This window comes from Cnephaeus nilssonii, assembly GCF_951640355.1.
Source record: "Cnephaeus nilssonii genome assembly, chromosome: 14".
Classification (NCBI taxonomy): Eukaryota; Metazoa; Chordata; class Mammalia; order Chiroptera; family Vespertilionidae; genus Cnephaeus; species Cnephaeus nilssonii.
Genome location: NC_137085.1, coordinates 36,286,366 through 36,311,830, shown reverse-complemented (window position 1 = coordinate 36,311,830; position 25,465 = coordinate 36,286,366). Strand labels below are relative to the sequence as shown.

At 40.0% G+C, this 25,465-nt stretch overlaps 1 protein-coding gene across 6 annotated transcripts in view; it reads left to right on the top strand.

The window, feature by feature from the left end:
- Window positions 1-25,465, top strand: part of LOC307111319 (transducin-like enhancer protein 4) — a 155,379-nt gene that overhangs the window by 74,778 nt on the left and 55,136 nt on the right. For 4 of the 6 annotated variants that reach the window (XM_079791113.1, XM_079791114.1, XM_079791111.1 and 1 more), the window contains 2 exons: window positions 1,658-1,862; window positions 3,095-3,111. In XM_079791113.1, coding sequence (XP_079647239.1) covers window positions 1,658-1,862; window positions 3,095-3,111 — 222 coding nt within the window. The remainder of the gene's footprint in view (window positions 1-1,657; window positions 1,863-3,094; window positions 3,112-25,465) is intronic. The other 2 variants (XM_079791110.1, XM_079791112.1) reach the window with 1 other exon arrangement.

Here is a 25,465-nt window from a genome sequence, read left to right as displayed (position 1 = left end):
GTGCTCATACTTTCTGGTTACAACTAAATAACAGTACATAAAGAATTATGAACATGAATTTGGCCACACAAATGAAGAAATACATTAATTTGAACTAGGCAGCTAGTTATTGCTTTGGCAGGTCTTGGGTATGGGCATGGCTGGGTGGAGTATCTGGATCATGCATGGCACTGATTTTTCCATCTTATGTATGTCAACTTGCCTTAGAAGTGTTAGTACCTTACTATGGCATTTTAAGTGCACAAAGCCAGAATATAGGTGCAGGTCAATTGGAGAAAAGAGCTAGTAATTAGTGCTATGCTTTCGCTTTTATAGTCTGACACAGGAAGCCATATAGAGGGAAAGAGGAAGGAAATAGAAGTAATTTTGGGAGCAGAAAAAAATTCTTATTTTTTTCTTTCAAGTACTTTCTTTAAAAATAAACGCATTTCAGGATCCTTCTTACCAGTGAAGGGAGGCAGAATTTGCCACCATACATATTTTTAATAAGCTATTTTGTAAAATTCTGCTTAGAAAATTTTAGGAAATTATATTGGGCTATCAGAGGATGGCCCTGACAGGTAATTTATTTAAAGGCATTAATTAAAATGTAATCACTACAGAAGTTAGAGAATTTCTCAGCACTTGTTCTCATAGAACATTGTTAAGCAGGGTCTCAAGTTGAAGGGATTTCTGTTGAGGGACATATTAACTCAACATCCTCCTGTCATTTCTCCCCTCCCCCTTTCCACTAGAAGAGGCAGCAAGGCCTACCCACAGCCAAGCTTGATGCAGCCTCAATCTAGATGCGGCCTCTGCTAAGGTCAAGCACTCCCATTCCAGCCTCTCAAGGGCTTTCTCCGTGTGTTGCCAGTGTGCTGGTAAAAATGACTTTAAACTCTTGTCAGCACAGTTACTGGTGCATGCCTCACAGTCCCACTCAGATAAACCTGTCACAACACAGAGGCGGCTGCCGGGGAAGAGTACAAGGGCAGGCTCTAGCTTTTCATTCGAGCATCACTAAACGTGCACAGAGTGCCCAATTATTTCAGCATTATTGAGCAAGCCTACAGGAGGACCCAAGCCTTGCTACATTAGATTTTCTTTAGTAATTTGCTCAAGTACCGCTGAGGACACTTAAAGGGGCTTAAAACGGTGGCTGCAACCAGTTTCCTTCTCTGGGTTGTTAATTCAGGTTTTCTCTTTCAAATTAACTCACACTGCATGCTGTGCAGTGATTCTGGGAGAACTGTTTAACACTAATTTTCTCAGTTTTCAGCTTTTTTTGTTCAACATAACTGCTTTAACAGTTAGTCACGTATATGTTTTGATTAGAAATGCATGATGGTGCGGCCTTATGTTTGGAAAACAAAATACAGATGCTTTATTAAAGAAAGCTGAATTTTGGCTATTAAAAGTTACTAAGATAATTTCACTATTTAAAAATTAAGTTATTTACAGTGCATTGCAAAATCCTCAGATCTAAGTCAAAAGACAACATTTCTCCATTAAACATCTTTCTCCCTCCTCTTTTAAATATATATAAAGGTTAAATCTTTCCTTCATGGGTGCTGAGTTTTCCATGATCTTATCGTATGTCTTTTCTCTCCTTTTATTTGGGTGGGGGCAGGTGCAGATTTAGGGAACAAGTTCAATATCTTTGTCTCATTTCTCACAGCAGCAACAACTCCAGGCCCAGCATTTATCACATGGACATGGTCTGCCTGTGCCTCTGACCCCACACCCTTCGGGGCTGCCGCCTCCTGCTATTCCACCCATTGGTAGTAGTGCCGGCCTTCTGGCCCTCTCCAGTGCCCTGGGAGGCCAGTCCCACCTTCCAATTAAAGATGAGAAGAAGCACCATGACAATGATCACCAAAGAGGTGAGCCATTCTCTTGAGATGTCAGCCTGACATTACCTACCTGCTGCTCACGCCGTTGTTTATTCTGTTTCTCTCTGGATTTAATTTTACCATTGACTAAACAAAGGATTTCTGCTGGAAGGTAAATTAATTATTGGAAGCAGTCTTTTGCCAAAAGATACCCTAGTGGTTGGCAAGAGTTAATGCACTCCTCCTAGGTAAAGGGTTCTGTTTCCTAGTTGTTACCTTTGATCTCTTGCTACTATCTCCTATGTTCCCTGAGTCTAAATCAATAATGAAATCCCACAATGCTCTGTGTTTGAAATAGTGAGTGTCATTAATAGCTTATTTTCACCAAATCTATTTTGGGGAAAGACTTAACTTTATTGTTTGACAGAATCAATTATTATTTATAAATCAGATCAGCCTATATAGTATAGTAAAAATTTCACAGGTATGAAAACAATTTTAGTAGTCTGAATAATTGAGGAAATACAGCCCAAATTAGTGAATCTGTTGGTTTAACTACCTTTCTCACCCAGTCTGATTACAAGCATGAAATTAACTCATTTCTTTCTATAAAAACACAATTGTTTGTGCAGCATATTTGATTTAAAGGCCAGTTCTGCTCTTTAGGTTGGTTTCCTCCCTCCACTAAAGTAAATGATGGTGCAGAGACCTTTTGATGTGACTGTATGTTTGTATGGTGCTTACTAATAGTTTTTATTAGTTAATGGTAGAAAAGCAAATGAAAAGGTCTCTCCCAGCCTTCCTTTGTGGGAATTTACTTTTAGCACCAGGGTGGTTCATAATTAAAACCTCTTACCTACTCCTGTTGCAGTGTCATTACCATGAATTATAATCCTGGGTAAAAGATATTTATCACATGAAATAAATGTCCCATCTCTGATGTTAGAAGCACTGCAATATTTGTCGTCCAGTTATCTTACTGTTATGGTTCTGAGCTAAGGCATAATTATAAACACTTTCATAAGCAGGGAAGTTGATAAGAATATGAATAGGAATATCCAGCTTTAGTTTCTGAAATTGTGTCAGAGGTAGATTGGCTTTTGTGAATCTCGTTGAGTAGTATTGATAATTAACTTTATCGCAAAGTTGACATCTGTGCCATTTATGATTTAGCAGTGATTAGGTTTGATAAATGTATGCTTTTATGTAAACTAACTAGTTCTTTTCCTTTTTCCTTCTTCCCACCACTTGATCTACGTGTGCTGTTGCTGTTCTGCCTGTAGACAGAGACTCCATCAAGGTAGGACTCAAATTCACAGGCGAAGGAATGGCTATAAGGGGCTCAGAGTGATCTGAGTATATCGAGTGATGGATTTGAGATTTAGAGAATGATTTGGTGGGCCTTACCAAATAGTGGTTAGCTGTATTTTTGGATTACTTTCAGTTGTGTGGTTAAAATTTTTGAAAATATTAGTCCCATTTCTCTATCGGAATTAGATTTGTATACCAAGATTGAATTATGAGATCTGGCTTGCATTGCTCATTTTCTTATGTCTTGACATATGAAAAACAAACAAATGCAAAAGCTGATTTTCTTCAGATTTTGGATATAGGATAAATAAATAATGAAGTAAATAAATTAGTTTATAAGGAAATATGCGTTAGTCTCATATTTTGGGAAATAATTTCATCCTACAAAACTCCTTACAAAACATTTGTTTAAAAGCATTTTTCTTCACCAGAGATAATCTATAAAAATAAAAACGTAATATGCTAATTAGACCATACAGCCGAACGACCTTCCAGACGAGAAGTAATCCAAAAATACAGCTAACCACTATTTGGTAAGGCCCACCAAATCATTCTCTAAATGTGGCTGAAAGGGCTGAGGCAAGCCTCCACGACTGTGAGGGCCGAGCCCCTTGCATGAATTTCGTGCACTGGGCTCCTAGTGTTGTGTTTTTTTTTTAATTCATTAACATCTTGATTTCCAGTATAGCAAGTTATTCTCCTTAAGTTTTGTATCTGTCTTATTTGCCTTCTGTATCTCTGAAAACAAGTTTTAAGGAAAGAGGAAGAGTATCAAGGACCTAATGATTTGGATATGCTTGTGTAATACCAGAATGCTAAAGATCCCTGATTTTATATAGTAAGCAAATAAGAAAAACAGGCTACCATGGCAGGAAATGAGTAAAATAGGATGAAAATTGCTTGATCACTTTTGAGCCAGGCACAATGTAAATATGGTACTGATTATGTATAATTGTATTGTGTATGCCATTGTGTTTTGTGTAAATTAGGAAGGACAGGACAGTTCTCAAGCGATGGCCAAAGTACAGATGCTGTCAGTTACTTTGTTTGTATTTTACAGTTGAATGTTTGGGAGCACAGGCAGTGAGATCTCTTGCAGTTTTTAATGAAGTTATGTATGAAGAATAAAATCTTCCTTTGTAGCCACTTGTGCTGTCACTTGGAATGCCTCTTTATTTCTGTCCTTATTCAATCAGAGGGAAGTAGGGTTTTTGCCAAAGGCCTTAAATAATGGAAAATAAAAATTAATATCTTTTACCCTTCAAGAATCTTTGTAATTTGAAAGGGCATCTGCCCACCCATAGAAATGCCAACATTTACAATTAGAACACACATTGAATTATTTAATTAATGCATTTACAGTTGTATTTTGTTATATAATATGCATATCAATACCTAGATTAAAACGCATTCTTGGACGATAGTAAATGTTCCACCCATGTGTGCTTAGGCAGTAGTAAGTAAATACACTGACCAGGATTAGCTGGTAGCAGCCATTGGAAAGCCTGTCTAGTTATTCTGAGGCCATAATGTAAACAGTCCCTGCCTTTTTATGATAAATACATACCTTTAGTCAGGCCAGTGAACTAAACAAAAGCCTCCTCTCCTGCCCCACTCCCAGAAGACTATGAAAATATTTACACTTCAGTGCACACTTTTGTGTTAATTACATACACTAGAGTAGGGTGTATTTTGAAATCATCTATAACCACTCGGTATGAGTCCGGGAGTGAGTTTCTAAATGGCTAGAAACCAGGGGAAAAACATAAAGGAAATAGAGGTGGATGATTTTTCTTGATTTATTATGGAATGGTAGCCACAAATAGATTGGGGCAGGGGGCATCATTCCCAAATTTGAAGTCATTGAGTCACGTTTGGGGCTGTCCTATGGCTTTGCAAGGTGAAATAGTTTGCTAATTTTCGTAACTGTGTTCTGTGACACTCAGAGAAGCAGTTAGTTGCTTGTTCCATCCATCGTTCTTATCCTGTAAGTGGTTCCTGGTTAAGAGGGGCTTTTTATGATTGTCTGCTGTGTGACTTGGGATGGTTTTTATCAGCCAGAGCGTGCCAGTTGCCTGCAGCTGGAGTCAGGCTTGTATGGAATAATTTATTCATGCAGGATAATGCTCCTTAACATTTAACAGGTAATGAACGTGACATAAATTTCCTTCTTGCTTTTAATTTTTCCCTTTCCTCTTCTAATGTGCAAACAGGCAGCTCTGGTACTCTAAATAATAAGTAATTTTTGGCCATCTGTCAAAAGGAAATTTCAATACAAATTTAAATTAATGGTGCCTGAAATTTTTTATAGCTCCTCTAAAAGCCTCTAATGTGCAGAAAATTCTGAATCTGCTGGTAGTAATTAGTGTTGCATGTAATGAGGATGTGGGTAGTGTTATACAGCCCCAGTGTAACATTTTGATATGGTAGCAAAATTTTGATTTATACAAGGTTGTGCATAGGTTTAATTGTGAAAGACACTTTAAAATGTTTTCTTGATGTTATAGATTATTAAACAGAGCAGATGTCAGAATAGCTCATAAAATATAAATTTAAACAATGTAAAGGATTCAGGTAATTAAAGTGCTTTACCTTTAGGTATCAAATAAAATGAATGAAATTCTCCTTTTAAAGTGTTGAGCTTTTTCCTCTTTTTTAAAAGTTCTGTGGACACTAGACCACATGCTATTGGCTTTATTTATTTATTTATTTATTTAAATATATTTTTATTGATTTTTTACAGAGAGGAAGGGAGAGAGATAGAGAGCTAGAAACATCGATGAGAGAGAAATATCGACCAGCTGCCTCCTGCACACCCCCCAACCAGGGATGTGCCCGCAACCAATGTACATGCCCTTGACCGGAATCGAACCCGGGACCCTTAAGTCCGCAGGCCGATGCTCTATCCACTGAGCCAAACCAGTTTCGGCCTATTGGCTTTATTGATCTTGTTTGCTATATCTCCAGTAGCCACGTTCTTTCCTAAGCCTGTTATTTGCAGGCCTGCATCTGAAGTTTTTCAACACTGGTGGTGAATGTAAATATGGACCTAAAGGAGAAAGCACTGTAGGAGCCCAAGAATCAACTTATTTGGTGATAAGAAACCAGAATGGTGTGTGTTTTAGGGTTGTTGAAACCTGCTTGTCACTTGGCTATCCAGTGACTCCATGTGCCCAACCGTAAACCCCAGATTTGGGAGCTTAAAATGGCAAGAAGCAGACCATGATCCACTCTCATGCTTAGTGGTAGAATAGAAAGCCCAAAGCTCTAAAAAGCCTCCAAATAGGTTCCCACTTCTCTTTTCTGAGTGGGGGCTTCTCACAGCCTTCTAGAGTGTTTAAAACCATTTCTCTCATCCATCCCATGAAAAGACATAGGTGAAAACCAAGGAAGTCTGTTCTGAGGTGATGGGACCTTCCCCTTTCTCCTGTCCATCACTCCTACTAAGGGCTGAGAGGTAGAAGTTGGTTGGGTGTAAGTGGTGACAGAGAGGACATTCCCACATGCTGCCAATTGTTTCCCAGTTCTTGAGGTACCAGCTCATGAAGGAGTGATTAGTTTCCTCACATCACTGTCAGTTTTCATCTGAGTGGCTGGAATGAGGGTGATGATTCAGAGCTGTGAAGGACAAATTGCCTAAATCTCAGTACGAATTTGAAGTTGAGAAATTAATCTAATTATCCACCCCCCTCCAAATGTCTGACAGTTCTAATACCTTCGAGCAAAAAATAGGCACCAAAATCAAGACCAGCTTGAATATAAAGAGCAAAATTCACTATCACCAGCTATTGATTACCTCTATGGCCTCTCCCAACTTGGTATTATTTTGTATGCTTTATTACTTCATAAATCCTTTATATGTATCTACATGGTCCTCCTGAACACAGTAACCTCCTCAAGTCAGATCTGTGAGAGATTTTCCATGTTCTATTTGTAAAATATAGCATTAGTACCTTTCTTACCTCTAAGTGATATTAGATATTTTTATTATTTCATTGGAATATCTTCCCCAAAATGCTGTATGGTCATCAAATAGTATGATCATTTTCAGTCACTTATACATTGCCAAACTTATCTCCAGGAACACTACCATTTTAACATGCCACCTGCCTGTTTGAGTATGTTTCCACACAATCCTCCAATATTGAACTCTATAGTTTTTGCAATTTTTGCTAGGATAAGTATGAATTGTGTGCTTTAAACAATTAATATATAGAGTGGGGCAAAAGTAGGTTTACAGTTGTTTGTAGGGAAAATAAAACAATAATAATAAATAATTCAAGAATAAACTGTTTTGCATACTCACAACAGTAAACCTACTTTTGCCCCACAGTTATTTTTCAAGCTGAATACTTTTCTGTGAGTGTATATGCTAACCTTTTTCTCCTCCTATGTGGATTCTTTGTTTTTAAGTGTTTTCATAATGATCCATTCATTACTTGTTACAAGGCAATGCCTGTTTATTTGACCTCAGCTATATTTTGGTGTATATTCTATGTAGATGACTAAACCATCATGCATTGCTTTTATTCTTATCTCTTCACTTATTTTCTCTTGACAAAAAAGGTTTATCAGTGGGAAATTAGACTAGAGCTGTTTTTCTGTACAAATTGAAGTGTATGCTTCAGACCAAAAAAGAACTTTTGCTCTCATTAGTTGGTGTTACAGGTGAAAGTGGTTTTTAGTCTGAATTAACAGAATGATTACATCTCTTTGTCTCTTCTCTTTGTAAATCCAGACTTTTAATGGTCAGGGTTATAGTCCAGGATCTTGTGTGACTTGTGTGACTTGGACTACCACCCCAATTTTTCCTGTCTCAGAGGAATATCAGTCTGAGAAAGGTGCCTTTAATATGTTTACCCTTTGGCATGTACTGTGTGGGAGAATACCAGAGAAGAAACTGCTTGGGGAAAGGGGAGCCAATAGGAGATGGATAGCCATGTTGGTAGAAGAGCTAAGTCTAGATTTGTATGTACATGTTAGTGATGAATAGTTTAATGAAGTTTACCAATAATTAAGGGAGTAAAATATCTAGAAATGTATGCTGATCATCAATAAATAGAATTCTTTTTGCATCTGTTTAAATACAGACTGTGGTGTGCTTAAAATTCAACTCCACTTTCCAAACATAAGTATTAAGATATGCTTTCAAAGTACATTTTTAAGTAGGGTTTTTAAAATATATTAAGCAAAATTATTTCCTTGTAGGTGGTGTCCCTGATGCCTGTTTCCCACAGAGTAAAGTTCTTTCCCACTAAATTTTTTAGCTCCTTGAGGGCAAGAATCAATCTTCTTTGTGGAAGTTCATAGGACAAATCAAGGATTAGTTTGAGAAAGGAATTGTAATAGATTAGGAAAACCCTGACTCTGTGCTAGATATCCTCTCTCTCCCTCTAGGCAAGCTGTGTGTCAATGGGCAAGTTACTTAACTTCCTGGATCTCCAAGCTACTGCTCTACACATTTGGAATGTGGATATTTTCTTATGTTATTCAACCCTATCCTAGAAATGAATCCTATCTAATAATAGACAAATATGCAAATTGACCATACCTCCGACACGCCCACAAGCCACACCCACCATCCAATCAGAGCGAATATGCAAATTAACCAAAACCAAGATGGCTACAGCCACAGAGAGCAATGTTTCCTAGGTAACAGAGGAAGCCAAGCTTTCTGCCTGCCCTTGCCAGGCCTAAGCCTCCACTCAAGCTACAAAGTTTCAATTATAGAAGGTAAACAAATTCAAACAAATGGCTGCAGAATGGAGCTTGAGAGAGCAGGCTAGGGTTGCCGGCGGCAACAGGGGAAGCAAAGCTTTCCGCACACCCTGGCTGGGCCCACCCGCTTAAGGCAACAAAGTTTCAATTATAACCCCAACACAAATGGCTGCCTGCCTCGGAGGGAGCCCCTGGCTTGGCTCCGCTCCAGGCTACAAAGTTTTCAATTGTAGAAGGAAAATAAATTCCAGATACCAGGGCCTCCACTTGGGTTGCCAGGGGGCATGGTTGGCCTGCAAACCACCACAGGCCCCTCGCTCAGGCTGCCCCACACCCGAAGGGAACCCCCACCTGATCTGGGACGCCCTTCAGAGCAAACCAACTGGCCCCCACCCCTGCACCAGGCCTCTATCCTATCTAATAAAAGAGTAATATGCAGATTGATCATCACTGCAACACACAATATAGCTGCCCCCATGTGGTCAAAGATCCTGCCCCCATGTGGACACAAGATGGCCACCACAAGATGGCCAGCAGGAGAGGGCAGTTGGGAGGCACCCGGCCTGCAAGGGAGGGCAGTTGTGAGGGACCAGGCCTGCAAGGGAGGGCAGTTGGAGGTGATCAGCCCTGCAGGAGAGGGCAGTTAGGGGTGACCAGGCTGGCAGAGGAGGGAATTTGGGGGCAAACAGGCTGGCAGCAGAGTGGTTAGGGGCAATCAGGAAGGCAGGCAGGCAAGCAGTTGGGAGCCAGCAGTCCTGGATTGTGAGAGGGATGTCCGACTGCCCGTTTAGGCCCGATCCCAGTGGGATCGGGCCTAAACGGGCAGTCGGACATCCCTCAAGGGTTCCCATATTGGAGAGGGTACAGGCTGGGCTAAGGGACAACCCCCCCTCCGTGCACGAATTTCATGCACCGGGCCTCTAGTTTTACAATAAAAATCTTATACCAAAGGTTATGTTTCAGCAATAAAATTAGCCATATTATTAGCCAAATAAACAAAACAGTAATTATATTTCATTTTGGGTGTTGGGCTGTAGGGGAATAGTGTTTTAAATTATGCCTTTTAAGCATTTAATGTTTAACTGGTAATTTGAAGTTCAATGTTTCGGTACTACTGTTGCTTTTTAATTGTTTGTTGAGACATTTGTTTCTACCATGTATTTTACTATTTAGAGTTACCTTATCAAAGAACAATCAGGAAGTTTTATTCTGTGGGTTTATGATGCAGTACTTTGTTCAGTATTAATTGATACCTGCCTCTGGGTGTGTAAGGTTAGTGAAATGTAACAGGTGCTTTAATTCCAGAAAATATGTTGTAATTGTTTGTCCAACAGATGAATAAATATCTTTAGGGCATAGCCAGTCCACAAGTGGTGAGCATGATTGGGGGAGACATGCTTGTTTGTTGTGTCCTCTTGTACCAGTCACAAAAGCAGAACAAATATTAATTAACAGGGGTGGGCTGGTTGTGGGGTCTGCCTTTTCAAGCTGATTTTTAGCAAGTGTGGTTTAATTCTTTTCCTCCATAAAGAAACCCTCTTTGTTATAACAAACGTTTTCATCCTGATGTCCAGTGTCTTTAATTTTCTTAATTAGAATGCATTTCATCTTTTGCAAAAATACTACACCATAAAGTTTTATATAACTGGCACTTGAATTTCACATTTTCTTCTCAAAATATAGATAATTCTTCCAAAGAATTGTTTACCTTTTCTGTATTCTTATACTAACATTTTCCCATAAACTATTCTCTTATTTCTTGCATTCTTAAATAATTTCTGCTGTGACAACTACCTCTATCCAACTTAAATATTTTGTTCTACAGTGATTTAAAGTAATTCTGGGTTAAAGACTCTATACTTGGGGGCCACTACTAACAAAGGTTATAATTTTGGACATAAAGAGGAGTCATATCTAATTATTACCATGGCAACTGCTTTGGGACAGGATTGAACAGAATTCTGGCTTCATGAAAGAGGGCTAGAAAGAAGTTTGCTGAGTAATACTTTGTGTGTAATTTCTTTTAAATAAGCTTGCTCTTAAATGAAAGTAATAAAATCAAATTTAAGGTTAAATAATGCTGTCTTAGATATGACAAATCAAAACTTTAAATCTTAGAAATGATCTAAATGTTGAATAAAGTATTACTTTAAGTTGATCAGATTCATTATGCAGAACCAATCCATTTATTTCTGTATGTAATAAAGTATACTGCTTTAAAAAACATTTTAAGCTTCAAGTACTAGTATTATAACTTTAATATGTGTTTATGTGTAATAGTTGTAATTGGTGGCCAAGTCCTCCTCCCCGAGGTTCTATGAGGACTCCAGTCTTGCTTCCTGAGAAGCAGGAAAACAACAACACACACAAATAATCCACTCACGCACAGTCTGCCTGTCTTCCCTCACACTGCTTGATATTCTGTCTCCTCTTCAACCACTGAATGTTCATGAAAAGCTTACTCTTTCCTGTTCTTTATCACCCTCTCCTTGACTGAATTGCAGGCAGTAAGATGGACATTACAATGGCTTAAGTATTGTAAGTGAACTTTCGAAGATAAGGAGATAAGGTGAGTTTGAGGAATTCTTTTTTATGAAAATGACTCATTAATGAATTGTGTCACACCCTAAGGATTCTTGAACTATTTTTCCCAAATCCGTACTTTTCAAGTTGCTAAATGTTCAAATGTAAGGACCAAGGAGGTGGTTAGGTAAACAGGTTAATGATGCCACCCAATGAGAGAAGCCATATAATACCACCTCATTTTTATGCATTCTTCCTTATGGTCATTTTCATTCTAGAAAATTTTGAGTATTTCATTCATTTATCTTTTTTTAAACTTCTGTTTTCTTGGGCGACATTTGGCCTTTTGAACAACAAAATAAAATTGGAAATGCTAATGTTTTAAGCCAACTAAAGGAGGAAAATAAAAATGTCACCATGGTAACAAAGCTGCTTTCTAGATGGTTTCCTAAGATATGCCTGAACTAGAAGGCAGATGTCTGATTTGAGAATCTTGCCTCCTTCAATGTAAACAAATAACTTCTGGGCAGGTGTTGGAAATAATATGGAAATCCTATTAAGGGGCCCTGGGTTCCTGTCAGTCAGGAAGCCCGTGCCACAAAAGGGCTGGTTGTCACATAAAGGAGCAGAGTAAATTCTCATTAGGCTTGAGCTTTTCCCAGGAAATGATTGTCTCGGTGTGTTCTTTCTCCTGTGAATCTGAATGTAAGCTGTTGCTTCTACTGATCTATTCACTGGTTTTATTTTCTCCTCTTCATTCCAGATCCTCCCTCACCCCATCAGCCTGTATTCTCCCCCTCAGCCACCCCTTCCCTTTAGATTAACACTTGATCTGTGCTACTGCTCTGAGAGTTGTGACATTTGTGATTTTAACCTCCCACCTTGAGTGGAGAAGGGGAGGGGAAGAGAGGGAAGGGGGAAGTCAGTCTTCATTTCTGGGCCTTTTGGACAAAGAACCAGGTTGCTGAGGCCGAGTGCTGAGAACTGTTTGGAACGGGCACAGTGAGCGGCAGCCGCAGTCCTGAATACTGTTCTGTGTACATTTACTTGGAGTTATTTTTTTTATGAATTAAGCAGAAACTATAAAAGCATGGAGAGACAGCTTTTTATGAACTTTTAAAAGCCTGCACTGGTAAGCTTCTAAACCTCCCCACCGTCCAATATGGTAGCCACTAGCCACATGAAGCTATTTAAATTTAAAATAGTTTAAATGAAATGATATTTGAAAACCCAGTTTCTCAGTTGCATTAGCCACATTTCAAGTGCTCAGTAGCCACATGTGGCTGTCGCAACTGCCCTACCAATGCAGAGGCAGAACATTCCCATCCTGTTGGACATTCTGTTTGATAGGAGGAGACTTGGGGCTGATAAGCCTGCTGTTTCTGTTGCTCCATCTGTGAAAACTGACTTAAAAAAAATGCAAAGCAGGGTTCTTCCCGATGCTGAGGAAATAAGGGGCATGTGTGTATTTTGGTTTTGTAGCTTCAATGCTGCTCAGGCATGGTTGATATGGTTGGCTGCACTAATATAGCAATCTTTAAATGGTTGTAGGTGTGTGTGTTTTTTTTCCCCCCTGTGGAACTGGTTGAGCAGTTTAACGTGGATCTTCCCAAAATGGACCCTTAGGAGATGCATTTTAATGTTCCTAGATAGAAAGAAGTTGTGGCAGTTTGGAGGTGGCGGTGGCGGTGGTGGTGGTGGTGGTGGTGGTGGTAGGGGGTTTGAAGGCTATGCATAACGATGTTCTTGATAATACTCAGAAGGTTAAAAGTGGATAAACACAAAACAAGGCTTCAGTAAAGCTACACTATTATTATGCAGCATTCTCGGACTATAGTCCCCGCGACGCACTTCATAAAGCCAATAAAGCGCGTACTGGTGGTCTCCCGTTGCCCTAGCAACCGACCATGGGGCACAGTGTATGTGAAATGCATGAACATCTGTGAATTAATCTCTCTTAGTTTGTTCTTTTCTTGGCACTGATTGGGCCACTCGTGCTTGTGCCTGTGACATGGTGTGTGGAGGGGTAATCTGGAGCCGTCCCCAGGGCCTTGCCCTAAAGTGGATGGTGGAATGGCAAGTAAGGGGAGATTTATCATGGTAGTGCATTCAGCAGTGGAGGGATTGGGCCTGACAACACTCTCAGTAGGACATTATTAGCTTACTTTCTGGTGCATGGGGAAATGAATAAAAATTTTTCTAGTAAATCTGAGCATTATTGGGTTTATTGGGCTTCCCTGAAAAAAAATAATCTTTAGAGAAAATTGAAATAATCACTTGTGTTTATACCACAGTTGTCAGGATTTGAAAGGTCTCTGAGTTATATTCTACATCTTTGTCCCAGCCCCAAACCCAGGCCCAGCCTGTGCCCTGGGGATCCTCTGCCCTGGGGATCTTCTCCCCAGGGATTATAACCAAACTATATTGGACTAGTCTGAATGAGACTCCGGAATTGTCTGCCTTGTCTGGGATGTTTTGATAAATCGGGTAGTATCCTAGTCTGACCTTACTTAGAGAAATTTTAAAAGAAACTAGTGACATTTTTGCCCTAGGGAGAATAGAACTAACAGTGACTAAATAGAGAAGCATTCAGGAGCAATCCTTTGGTTAGTTACTCCCCCTCTCCTAACAGGATTTTCCTCACTTCTTCCCCTTTCCTACTCCTGCCCCCCTCTTGAGACTGGTGCCCCTCCCTCCAGAGTGCAGCACCACTCTGCAGCCAGTTCAGTTCCTCCTGTCCTGCCAGATGCTCACTTGTCACCTGTTTTACTCACCCTTGTTATTTTCAACTAGAGGCCCAGTGCACAAAAATCATACACTCTGCGGGGAGGGGTCCCTCAGCCCGGCCTGCGCTCTCTCGCAGTCCGGGAGCCCTCGGATATCCTTAGCACTGCCGCAGAGGCAGAAGAGGCTCCTGCCACCGCTGCTTCGCTCGCCAGCCGTGAACTTGGCTTCTGGCTGAGCATGCTCCCCCTGTGGGAGCACTCTGACCACCTGGGGGCAGCTCCTGCATTGAGTGTCTGCCCCCTGTTGGTCAGTGCACGTCATAACGACCGGTTGTTCTGCTGTTCAGTCAATTTGCATATTAGGCTTTTATTATATAGGATACCCTTCTCTCCTCTTCCCTTTTTCTCGTCTTCTTTTTTCCCCCTCTTTTTGCATTGTTCCTTAGGGGTCAACCCTTTTTCTTTCAAGGGAAGAAAGAAAGACTATTACATTTGACACCTCATTCATGCTGGATGTAGTCCGTATGTTTACTATTTAGGATGAGAAATTTCTCTAATAAATGTAAGATTGAAGTGTGAGCTGCAGTCTAGTCCATTCGATTTGCTTGATTGTCATTAATATTGAGGGCATTTAAGTAGGAAGAACTGCTTGTTGATTTGTGCATGTTTTCCTTTGAACATTAAAAAGGTACCACTGTAGCTTTGTAGCTGAGAGATTTTCCTGATATTCTGTTAGACAACTAACCAATAATGATTATTTTAATGGTTTCTGACTTTGAAACCTGTTGGTGTTGATAGATGAGCTTAAAAGCTGAGCAATGAAGTCTGAATAAAATATTTAAAGTTAGTCAGTAGGTATTGATTTGGCAACCAGATGGCAAATAGGTCTGCATTGCATTCTTGGGGGCACATAGTAAAGATTAGATTCAATTCCTGGCCTCAAACCATTTTCCTATTAAAGTATGGAACTGAGATATGCTGCCTTCTGTGGAGAGTAAAATATATTAATGGATTGTTCTTCTTCATTTCTCTCAGCTTCCGGTTAGTTCTGAATTCCTTAAAAATGTGCACATAAAAACTAGCTTATGATGATTGGAGGGCTCGCTTCTGAAGGCAGTATTCCCAGGAAGCTGCCAGGGCTGATGTGCAAATACATGCAAACAGGGAGCCTTTAGCAAACATTGACAGCACCAGTGGTGACCTTCTGTAGACTCCCAATCTTGACCTTGCCTTTTGCTGGCATTCAGTTATTGTTTTGTAGGAATCAGCAAAAGAAAATACTCATGTTGGACTTGTGGGTGTTTGAACCCCCTCACTTGCTTTACAGGCAGTTTCTTTTAAAGGTTTCTGTTGCTGCTCTCAGTAAATAGCCCCGTTTCTATTCAGGTGAAATTTTATTCTTTCAGGTACCAACTTTCTAGAAATACAGCTTCAGAAATACAACAGTTAAAGGCATTATTAGAGTCCTTTAGAAGGAAGTAGAATTCTCAAGTTGTGTTTTTCATATCTTGGATTAGTATTTGGTTTTTGAAAGCACAATTCTTTATGCCTCAAACTGAAAAATTTTAGACACTTGTAGTAAGAAGGGAAAATTCCACCACAGTGATAAATGGCAGTGAGTAAATTGGCTATGGCGAAGAATGGAAATTAGTTTGAATGAGTTTGACTCTCTGTTTCCTTCATCTGTGTTTGACTGTGTTAAAAGCAGTAATTTTGCAATCTGGATGTTCAAAGGCTGGGAAGGGAAAGAGATTACAAATAATCTAGAAGAGAAAAGGTCTCTAGCATTCAGATTTTTTTTTATCCCTACTATATGTGATAGCCCAGCAAATAGCAATAATCTTTGACTTTTATTTTTAACTATCACTGTATTTTTAAAGAATTTATCGAAATAAAATGAACATTTTCATTACTGGTGTGGATATGTGGACCTGTAAAAACAAAAGGTATTCAAGAGGAAAAATTCTTGCATGGTTTTCTTAAATGCAGATTATAGTGCATTGGATGATAGGACTCATCTCAAAAGGTGGGGTCCCTAAAACTGTTATGACACCTTCCTGTTGGGACCACCCCTGGCAATTGTGGGCCTGGAAAAGAATAAAAGTGAAGGCCCTCACATATGTCTGAGTATTTAAAAGTTATAAATCCACTTAATAAATATGCCTTCATTATGATCTGAAAGGCCAGGTTTGAACTTTAATTTCTCAGGCTCCTTGTCTTTTATTGCTGGCACCACGGGGCTATACCCTTCCCTCCCCCCCCCCTTTTTTTTTCTTTCTCATATTAAAGCTTCCTTTCACCCCAGTGGCTGCCCTCAGGTCTAGGTGTGCTCAAACCAACAGCCTAGTTTACCCCTTGAAAATCCTAGGAAAAAGACTGATCAATCCTGAACTTGGGCTTTTGGGCAGGGAATTTCAGGGTCCTGGTATCCAGCTCATGGTCTACAGCAGGTGGGCAGAGTGTGGGCGTGTTCCCTTGGTCCTGGGGAGGGGCTTAGCTGCATGAGGGCCCAGACCCCAGGTCAGGGGCCCCTCTTGCCAGGCTGTTTGGTTAGTATATGATTTCACGAGTCATACATTTTAAGAGGAAAGGGAAGTGGGAATTTGTAACTGTTTAATCTCAAAATAATTCTTTGTTAAATGAACATCAACATTTTAATCAAAATTAGTCCATAAATTGATATTCTAAAATAAAGTCTTTAGAAACAGGTATTTTTAAACTTCACTTTGTAACTTGTTAATACATATCTAACTGTATTTTTAAAATATTCTAAAAATCATAAACACATACTGTACCTATTGGCAGTGCTTATGAAGGGGAGGGGTTAACTTGTAAAGTCAAACAAGGTAAAAGATGGCCAAGGGCCATGGTTGTGGGTTGTTCTGACAGCTGAGTCCCAGTCTGGTTCATAGTGAAGCTTCAGCCTGTGGTGGTAGTGCCAGGCCAGGTTAGACTTAACAGGATTAGATGGAGAGGCTGGGCTCAAGATTATCCCTGGGAACTAACTCAGGTCATGATTTCTGTTTTCATGGTTTTGTTCCTTTCATGTGCTTCCACACGGGCAGTCGGACAGCTGGAAGTGTCACAGATATTTCAAGAGCCCTGTTTAGTAGTTTACGTGGAAAGTTGTTGAATAATTCACATAACAAATGATTAGACAAGCACTTGTCCATCTGACTGAATTATTGTACCTGTTTGCCCATGCAGCAGAGGAGGCGCACAGCGTTTCCTCCTCCAGCGGGTATGCAGTGGCTGGATTGACCCATCTAGTTATTGGGTTTCGGTCTTTTGTTGACACTGTTGTAAATGAAAGCAGCCCAAGCGAGCTCAGAGCAGCTGGGCTGGATAATTGTGAAGGATTCATGCTTGTTGCTGTTACCCCCAGTGTTTGCAGTGGGTTGTTTGCTTTGACTTTTGTTGAACTGTTGACAAAAGCATTAGATACAAATGGGAACAAATAAAGTGGTGAGATGCCAGGAGGGCTTGGCAGCAGTTGTGGTTTTCATTCTGACTTAAATGGGGGATGTCAGAACTTATCTAGATGGGAAATGGAAGGTATAAAGTGTGTGTGTGTGTGTGTGTGTGTGTGTGTGTGTGTGTGTGTGTAGCTGTTTTCTTTTCAGGTACCAAACTGGAAAGTCCTTTGCTGTTTATTGCCTTGGCTCAAAGAGGTGAGAGAATTAAGGAGCCACCATGTCTTATAACCTTTAAAAAGCCACATTATACTTATGCCCTTCAGGTGTGTTGCTGGCCAGGAATGCTGTAACAGAAATAGTTTCTGGACTCCCCCTCCCCAGCTTAGGGGGAAAAAAAGCTTTTTTAATAATGGAAGTATTTTGGCTTGGGGAGATGACAGGCATGACATTGAGGTAGGGAGGATTAAGAAAAACAGTATACGCTAAAATAGTATAGCTAGCAAAATGGAAGTCATTTACTGGAACGCTTTTAATTTGGTTTAAACAAAATACTCCTTTGTATATTCAAATTGGGAGTAGCTCAGCTGTTGTGAAGCCAGAAAATTAATGGTATTTTTAGTGAAATAGCAAAAGCATGTCAACAACATAGCTGCAGATGATAATGCTGGCACTTTATTCATGAGGAATTATCAATGCAGGTTACCGGACAGCATAGTGTGACTGAAAATGATTGAGTGTCGGGGAAGCCGCTGTCCTTCTGCTCGTTGATTTCATTTTGCATTTAGTCCTTCCGCAGGCTTCATTTGTGCATGTATTTTCCCTAGCACAAACCAAAATATAGAGTCTTCTTGGCTGAGGATTGTGTGCATATTTCTCCCTTTAAAATTTCTTGAAATGAAAGTTCTCTTTGAGTATTGCCTTAAAAGCTACGGAGTGTGTTTTCTGTGTGCAGATGGTCAGTGGATGTGGGCAGGCTTCAGAGAAAGGTCTCTGCAGATTTCATCTGAATAGATCTACCGGAGTTGTTTAAAGGCACTAACCAGCACTGCTCACCAGAATGCAGTAGGTGGATAACTGCCCCAGAATTGCCTTCCCTGGCAAGGAAAGGATTTGGAATACTGGGGAGTCCCAGTGCTGGACCAAGGAGAAGCCTGGTGCTTCCTCTTTATGTGTTCTGTTCTCCTACCTCCTCTGTTACATTCCCTTCCCCTACTAGTGATAAGAAGAATGGCTTGTACCTTTGTGTCATTGTTCTTTGTTTCCAGTACCTCATATGACCAAGTCCTAAGGAATTATAGTGGGAAATGATAAGAATCTGCTGTTTATGTTAAAAGTGGGAATGATAGACTATTTTGATCTTTTCAGCATCTCCGGTCCTAGAGACTAGTAGTCCATTGAGAGGTGGTGACTTTATGGGTAAACAGAAATGGTAGTGTATATTATGTGACCGTGCTCTGTAGTTTGCTAAAAAGAAACGCAAAATTAATGCTCCCCAGGTTTCAGCTCACAGGTGACATTTTGCTTATTTCAATACTAGATGATCAAGTGTAGGGACCTAGATCTGAAGTTTGTAAGGAAGAAGCCCCTGAAAGGTCTGGTACCGAGTGGAGACAAATGCATCTCTGTGACTGAGAAGTTGGTGTCTTCCGGGGTTTTGTCCTCAGGAGAAGAGGTGAGGAAATCATACAAGTTAGGAAACTAGAAAAGATAGTGAGGCAAGAAGTTTATCATTGTTAAGCTAGAAGAAAAGAGAGACTGAGCTGAGACTCCAGACTTGACTCAGCATGACTCTAAAATTATGAGAGACCGTGGGCAAAAATGCAATAAAAGGCTCACAAGTGAAAAGAATGAGTTCAAGAGAAATTGACTTAGCCAAGACAAATAGATTGGTACCTGCACCCCTGAGGCAGTGGCCAGAGCCACAAGGGTAAGCGTATTTTGGAAGAGGCCGGTTTTATAGGCAGACGGGTCTGTCTTCCCTCCTCCTCCTTTCCCACTACTCAATGTGTATTATTATGCTCACTGTGCTCTTATAGCTAAAATAACACGTTTGAAAAGGGTGACTCAGGGTGGCTCTTTGTACACTCTGTATGAACCACATTACTGAAGTGAGAAGCTGGTGTGTGTTGTGACCTATCCACATCTGTGCATGTGATACCCTGTGACCTCTAGCCAGCCTGCTGGTGAAAGACAGTGCTGGGATACTGGTTAGAAACTCAAGCTCAGGAGTCAGGGGGCCTGGGTTCAACTCCTGCCTTCCGACATTTACCAACCTGTGACTTTGGGCGAGCTACTTCTCTTACATTCTGTTTACTCCTAACAGGGATAGTAAAGGTAAATTTTCAAAGGTGCCTGATACTTAGGTACTGTTTTTTTGTTTTGTTTTTGTTTTTTAGTATGCAATATGGGTAATTTGAAAATAATTTATTTTTCATTTATTTTTTTGGGATTTAATATTTAAATTAACTTGCATTCCACAGGCAAGCACCAGACTGACAGCAGAAAGAAGTAAACTAGAAATGTGCCAGGCTGTGGGGAAAATTATTCTGGGATTAAAATTTTGCTGTAAAAAAATCTACAAAATGGATCTCGTATGTGCAGATGGTTGAGAATTAACTTTAGCTGATCTGAGCACATATTTAATTCCAAAAGGGATTTCAGGTTTCGGGATAGTTCAGCCTCGGCTGAGAACGTGACTTTTATGTATTTTACAGCAAAAACCACTTGCCACTCATAATAGATGAAATTGGAGACCAAACAGGGAGAACCTTGTGGGTTCCTGTCAGTCTCAATCTAAATCCTCTTTTTAAAAGTGATTGCCCTGCTGTGCTGGCACTGTGTGCTTCTGGTGGGAGGAGAAGCTACTAACTAGCCTTACAGGCACTGAGGGAGTGGCCTGCGACCATGGTCTCAGGGTACCTTGCATTTTGCAGAGAGCCTCCGTTATTGCCATGTCAGATTATCTGTAAAATGGACTTCTCCCACCAGTCTGGTAAGCCATAACAATTCTGGCGCCCCCCTAATTGTGTGGGGAGAAGGGAATACACCCAACAGATGCTTGTGGAGCAGGAGAGAGACTTGCTGCTTTCCATTATTTTACTACCCAGACGCCTAATCCCTTGTCAGTAAGGTTGGCTGTTTTGGAAAGGAACATACTTCCCTGCACTGTAACACTGATTTATCTGCAGCTCCTTTTTTCCCTTCAGGCTGAGTTAACAGGAATCTCACGAGGCAGTGACAAGCAGACTGTAAACATGTTTTGGCAGGGGTGCCTCTGAGGAAAAAAGGACATTTGCAATATTGAAGGTGCTCTGGGGACAGCCGGCCCGGGCCCAGTGGGGCAGGTTAAGGACGGAGCCCAGCCCTGTTTGAGAAATGCTCTCATAAATGTGAATGGTGAGAAGAGGAGGGTTCCCACAGGATGATAGCCTGGTTGCTGTGTTTTCAGTAGAGACTTTAGCCTCAGTTTCTCTAAAAAATGTCAGTCTGAAAGATTTTATACTGCCTGTGCTTTTTAGGCTGTTGGAATATTACTTTGCTTGTCTTCGCTTATTTTTTGGCGTGTGCCATTTCAGTGATCCGGATCTTACTGCAAGCTGTCTTTCTTAGAGCTTACCAAATGAGGGAACCCTCTTGTCTCCTGTCGTGGGGAGAGGCTGTCCAGAATGTGAATTTGCATTACTCAGCGTCATACCAACAGGGTTCTAGCAAATTTCCATATTATCTTAATAGGAATGATGAGAGGGCCAGAGTTCTGGAAAGAGGATCCACCCTGGGCATAGGATGGTGCTTACCCTCATGGGGAGGATGCTGACAGAGCCAGGTATCCCACAGGGACTGGGCCTCCAAGGGCATTTGAGCAGATAGGATGTCAGCTCTCCACAGTGCCAGGGCCACCTGGCAAAGCCTTACACGGGTCTTTGAGGTGACTGTTTTTATAAGAATTACCTCCTGGATGTTCAGCGCCATCTCCCTAGATGATGTTTTCTTTGAGAATAGGACCTGGGAGCCATCAGGTGGCCCATTCAACAACCACCAAACCTTTTTATTTAGGAAAGTGCTATCTCCACTGAAGGCCCAGGAAGCCTTGCTGGGGTCAGCTGTGCTTGCGAATTCCTGGCTCTTTGCACCCCTCTACTTTCTCCTACCTGAGATGTCACTTTGGAAAGTTTTTTTAGCTCAGGTTGGGAATCTGTTGAAGAGGAATTCACATTTTTCTGGTTATCAAACTAAACAACAACCGTATGGTTTTTTGTGGAGATTTATTTTATTTAAAAGATAAGGAAAGGGAATATGCATTAATGTAACTTAGAAACTCATAGAGAAAAGGATTAGAGAAGAAGTGGAAACTTTCTACGCCACCATTAGAGTTCTGGTAAAGAAACAAGTACAAGTGAGGGCAGGTGAGGTGTAGAACACTCTGAGCCCAGGGACTCAATTAAAAATGCTTTAAAAATGTAATTCCAATCAATTTGGATAGTCTTAGAACATTGCAAGATGTGTGAAAACATGCTTTAAATGCCAGCAACCAGTGAAAAGGGCACGGTTTCAGAAACCGTGCTATAAATTATCTGCCCTTGGCTTTCAAAAATGTGGGAGCTACATCACTGAAATATTCAGAATAAATATCAGAGAGAATTGTACATTCTACATTGCGCATTCTACAAGGAATGAAATTTTTAAAGATCTAGTTTTGTTTGGCCTAAGATCCTAGAAATTTTTTTAATGGTTGTCACAACATTTGTTTTGGGAGACATACAAATCAAATCTGATTATAACAAATATCTTTACAACAAAATATCCTTATAACCAAACATTTTCTGGACCCCCAACCAGTTGTCCACTTACTACTTAAAACAATATTGAATGGAACCCAATAGAAAACAATGTGGGTTAGTTTTAGACGTTTTTCCTTCATGTTTTCTTACCTCCTGGAATCCATGTACATGAATTGGTGGTAATTGATTTCAAAAATGTTTGTCTACCTTTGGAATATACTACATGATTTTTAAATTGTAGTTTCCCTTACAGATTACTCCATATTGAAGTGTTTGCTTTTGTGGGAGGAGTCTACCCCAAATGAAATGCTCCTGTGGATTCCCTACTTTGCATGTTTTAGTTTGTTATTTTAATACCTAGAAAGTTTTTCATGTAAACTTTTCCCTAAAAAGAAATTAAAGTAGTAGCATAATTTACATTTCATTCATTGTAAGCCACCAAAACCACAGGCCACAACTTGATCAAATGTAGTAAATGTGCAACAAAACACAGGCTCGGAATAGTTATAGTGATTGGTCATTGTCATGTGTGAGTAGTTTGTGCCTAGTTGCTTCCAGTACTGGCTGTGTATGCCCTCCTCTGTGGGATGACTTTGTAGAGGGGCAGTTCTGGTCAGTGCCAGATGGCTCCTGCTTCTGGCTGGCCCTGGGCCCATCACCCTGGGTTCTTCCTCATAATTGCCCTCACCTTCTCTAGTCTTAGCACATGACACTTGCCTCAGACTTTCCTTCCCAGATAAGAAAAATTCAGAGGTAGCTTATTGCTTTTCTCTATGTTTATGAAAATTGCTAGAAGGCTGCTTAGTACAGAATGAAAAGCGTGTGCTTTGTGGCTGCTGCCATGGGTTCTAGAGACAACTCTGCCACCTGCTAGCTTTTTGACCTTGGACAATGATAAAAATAATTAGTGCTAAAGGTGCATTTACTTTGTGCTGGCCAGGTCCTTACCGCTGTCCTTTTGTTCAGTCATAAGAGCCCACTAAGGTAGAGTTTATTGTTATTTCTAAATTGCAAATGAGGAAAATAAGACACAGCAACAGGCTAAGCAACTTGTGCACAGTCACTGAGAATGTAAGCTATCAGCTGAGCTATTCAGAACCAAGTTAATTTCTAAAGCCCATTCTCTTAATTTCTATACCAGGGTCAGTTTAAACCTCATTTGGATGTACCTTACTTGGTGTAGGCCAAGTAAATATTAGAGCCATGTATTAGGAGACCCAGCCTGCCATTCTGGAAGTCAGTTAATAAGTGATACATGAGCTTCTTCCTTTTCTTGTCTGTCACATCCACAAAAATCCAAACTAAATAGATGCTGATTTTGTATATTTGTAGCAATGCTGTTGTTATGTATTCTTTTGTGTGACTTACCTGTCATATTCCTTGGAGTATAAGCTTTGCACAAAGGGAGGAGGTGGCGTATTTTTAATATTTCATATTTTGTATGCCTTCAGAATGGTGACTTGAGACCATTTTTATTTCACAGCATTTTGGAATGTCATCACACACACATAGTTCTATGTGTGTTTTGTGTTAAATGTCTCATATCTAACAGATGTATCCTCCTCCTCTTACAACGCAGAATCTGGTTAATTAAATTTTATGCAGATTAAAATATCTGAGAAAGAATTTAACTTATAGTCTCATCAGTTTTTGGAGGTTAATAGGAATATTCTTACAATAATAGAATTCTCTAATTTGGATTTTATAGTTGTCATTTTCATTTCATGGAGAAGCAAGAGTAGTTTTTTTTTTTTAAACCATTACATTTGGTGATATTTTTAAACTAAATATAATAATTTATAATTTTTAAATTTATTTATGCTTTCTGATCTTTAATTGATGAACAAATGCTCATGCTTTCAATGTTTTGGCTGCTGACCTATCAACTGACTTTTGGAGATTTATGACATGGATTGAGGAGAGGCTGACAATAAATACCTTTAGAATAGAATAGATGGGATGGTTGGGTGGGAGTCCCAGAGGAATGAGTGCTTGATTCCAGTGCTATATCAGTTTGTTGAGGATAACTGGAGGAAGTAAGCTGAGGGCTGCATATGATGGTGATTTATACTTTTAGAATACCAAATTAGGCCCCATGGCTTGACAAAAGCATTTTTGTACTGATTTGTGAATCCACTTAAAAAGAATTAAGACAGAGAAATTAAATCTCATTTATTCTACATTTAAGAAGCCACCTTTATTGAAAACAAATAAAGCATGCTACCAGGCTATCCTGTGAATCCAGAATGTATAATCACTAACAGCTATTTGTGATTTGGGGGGGGGGGGTGTTAATCATTTTCAAGATTCCTCTTTTGTTAACTAAGCACTGTCAGTGTCACTGTGATTAGTTATGTTGCTCCTCTTTTAAACACAATTTTCAGCTTACATTAGGGACCTAAAGTGAGGTGAAAGATATGTCTTAGAGTCCTATTCCAGCCAATTTGATCTGATTGGATCACAGGCATCATGCAAGATACTTAAATCTAGTGTGCCCTGGTAAAGAGAGGCAGTAAGGAAACCTATATTACTATGCACATTTTATTCCGCTGTCATATTTGGTGATCTGTTAATTGCCACTGATGTTTGTTTTAGATACTCTAATTAATGGGATCTTCACTGTTTTTGTTCCCCAAGGCCTTTCTAGCAAAGGGCACAATGGATAAAGTAAGTAAATTATTGCTTTTGTTAGCACTGACATTCTCTTGGTTAAGTAGTTTAACTCGTTAAGGTGGGTTTTTTGTTTGTTTGTTTGTTTTATAGAAAGAAGGGGGGAAGCCACCATCTAGGGATATTGTAGAAAGAGCTCTGGACTGGGAATTGGGGGATCTGACCTCGAGTGTGCCCTCTATTCTCTTTCAGCTGCAGGTTTCTCATCATATTGCATGACTGGTCAGGTTCTCTGAACCTAGAGTTTATTGGTGTATTCTATGATAAACCTTTTGAAGTTGTTTTCTTATTTAATAGTAGTATTTTACTATGCAGAAGCCCCAGTATTTTAGAACCAGGTGTTATTTTTCTGTACATTCAGGTATTCTAAATGGAATGCTGGAGCTGACGCAGACATGTATTTCAAAGATTTTTTTGATATTTTAATTTATTTTCTGTTTGAAGCTTTATTTCCCCCTGAAAATTCAGTGAGAATTATGGATTTAGCCATGAATCCGTGGTATAATGGGAGG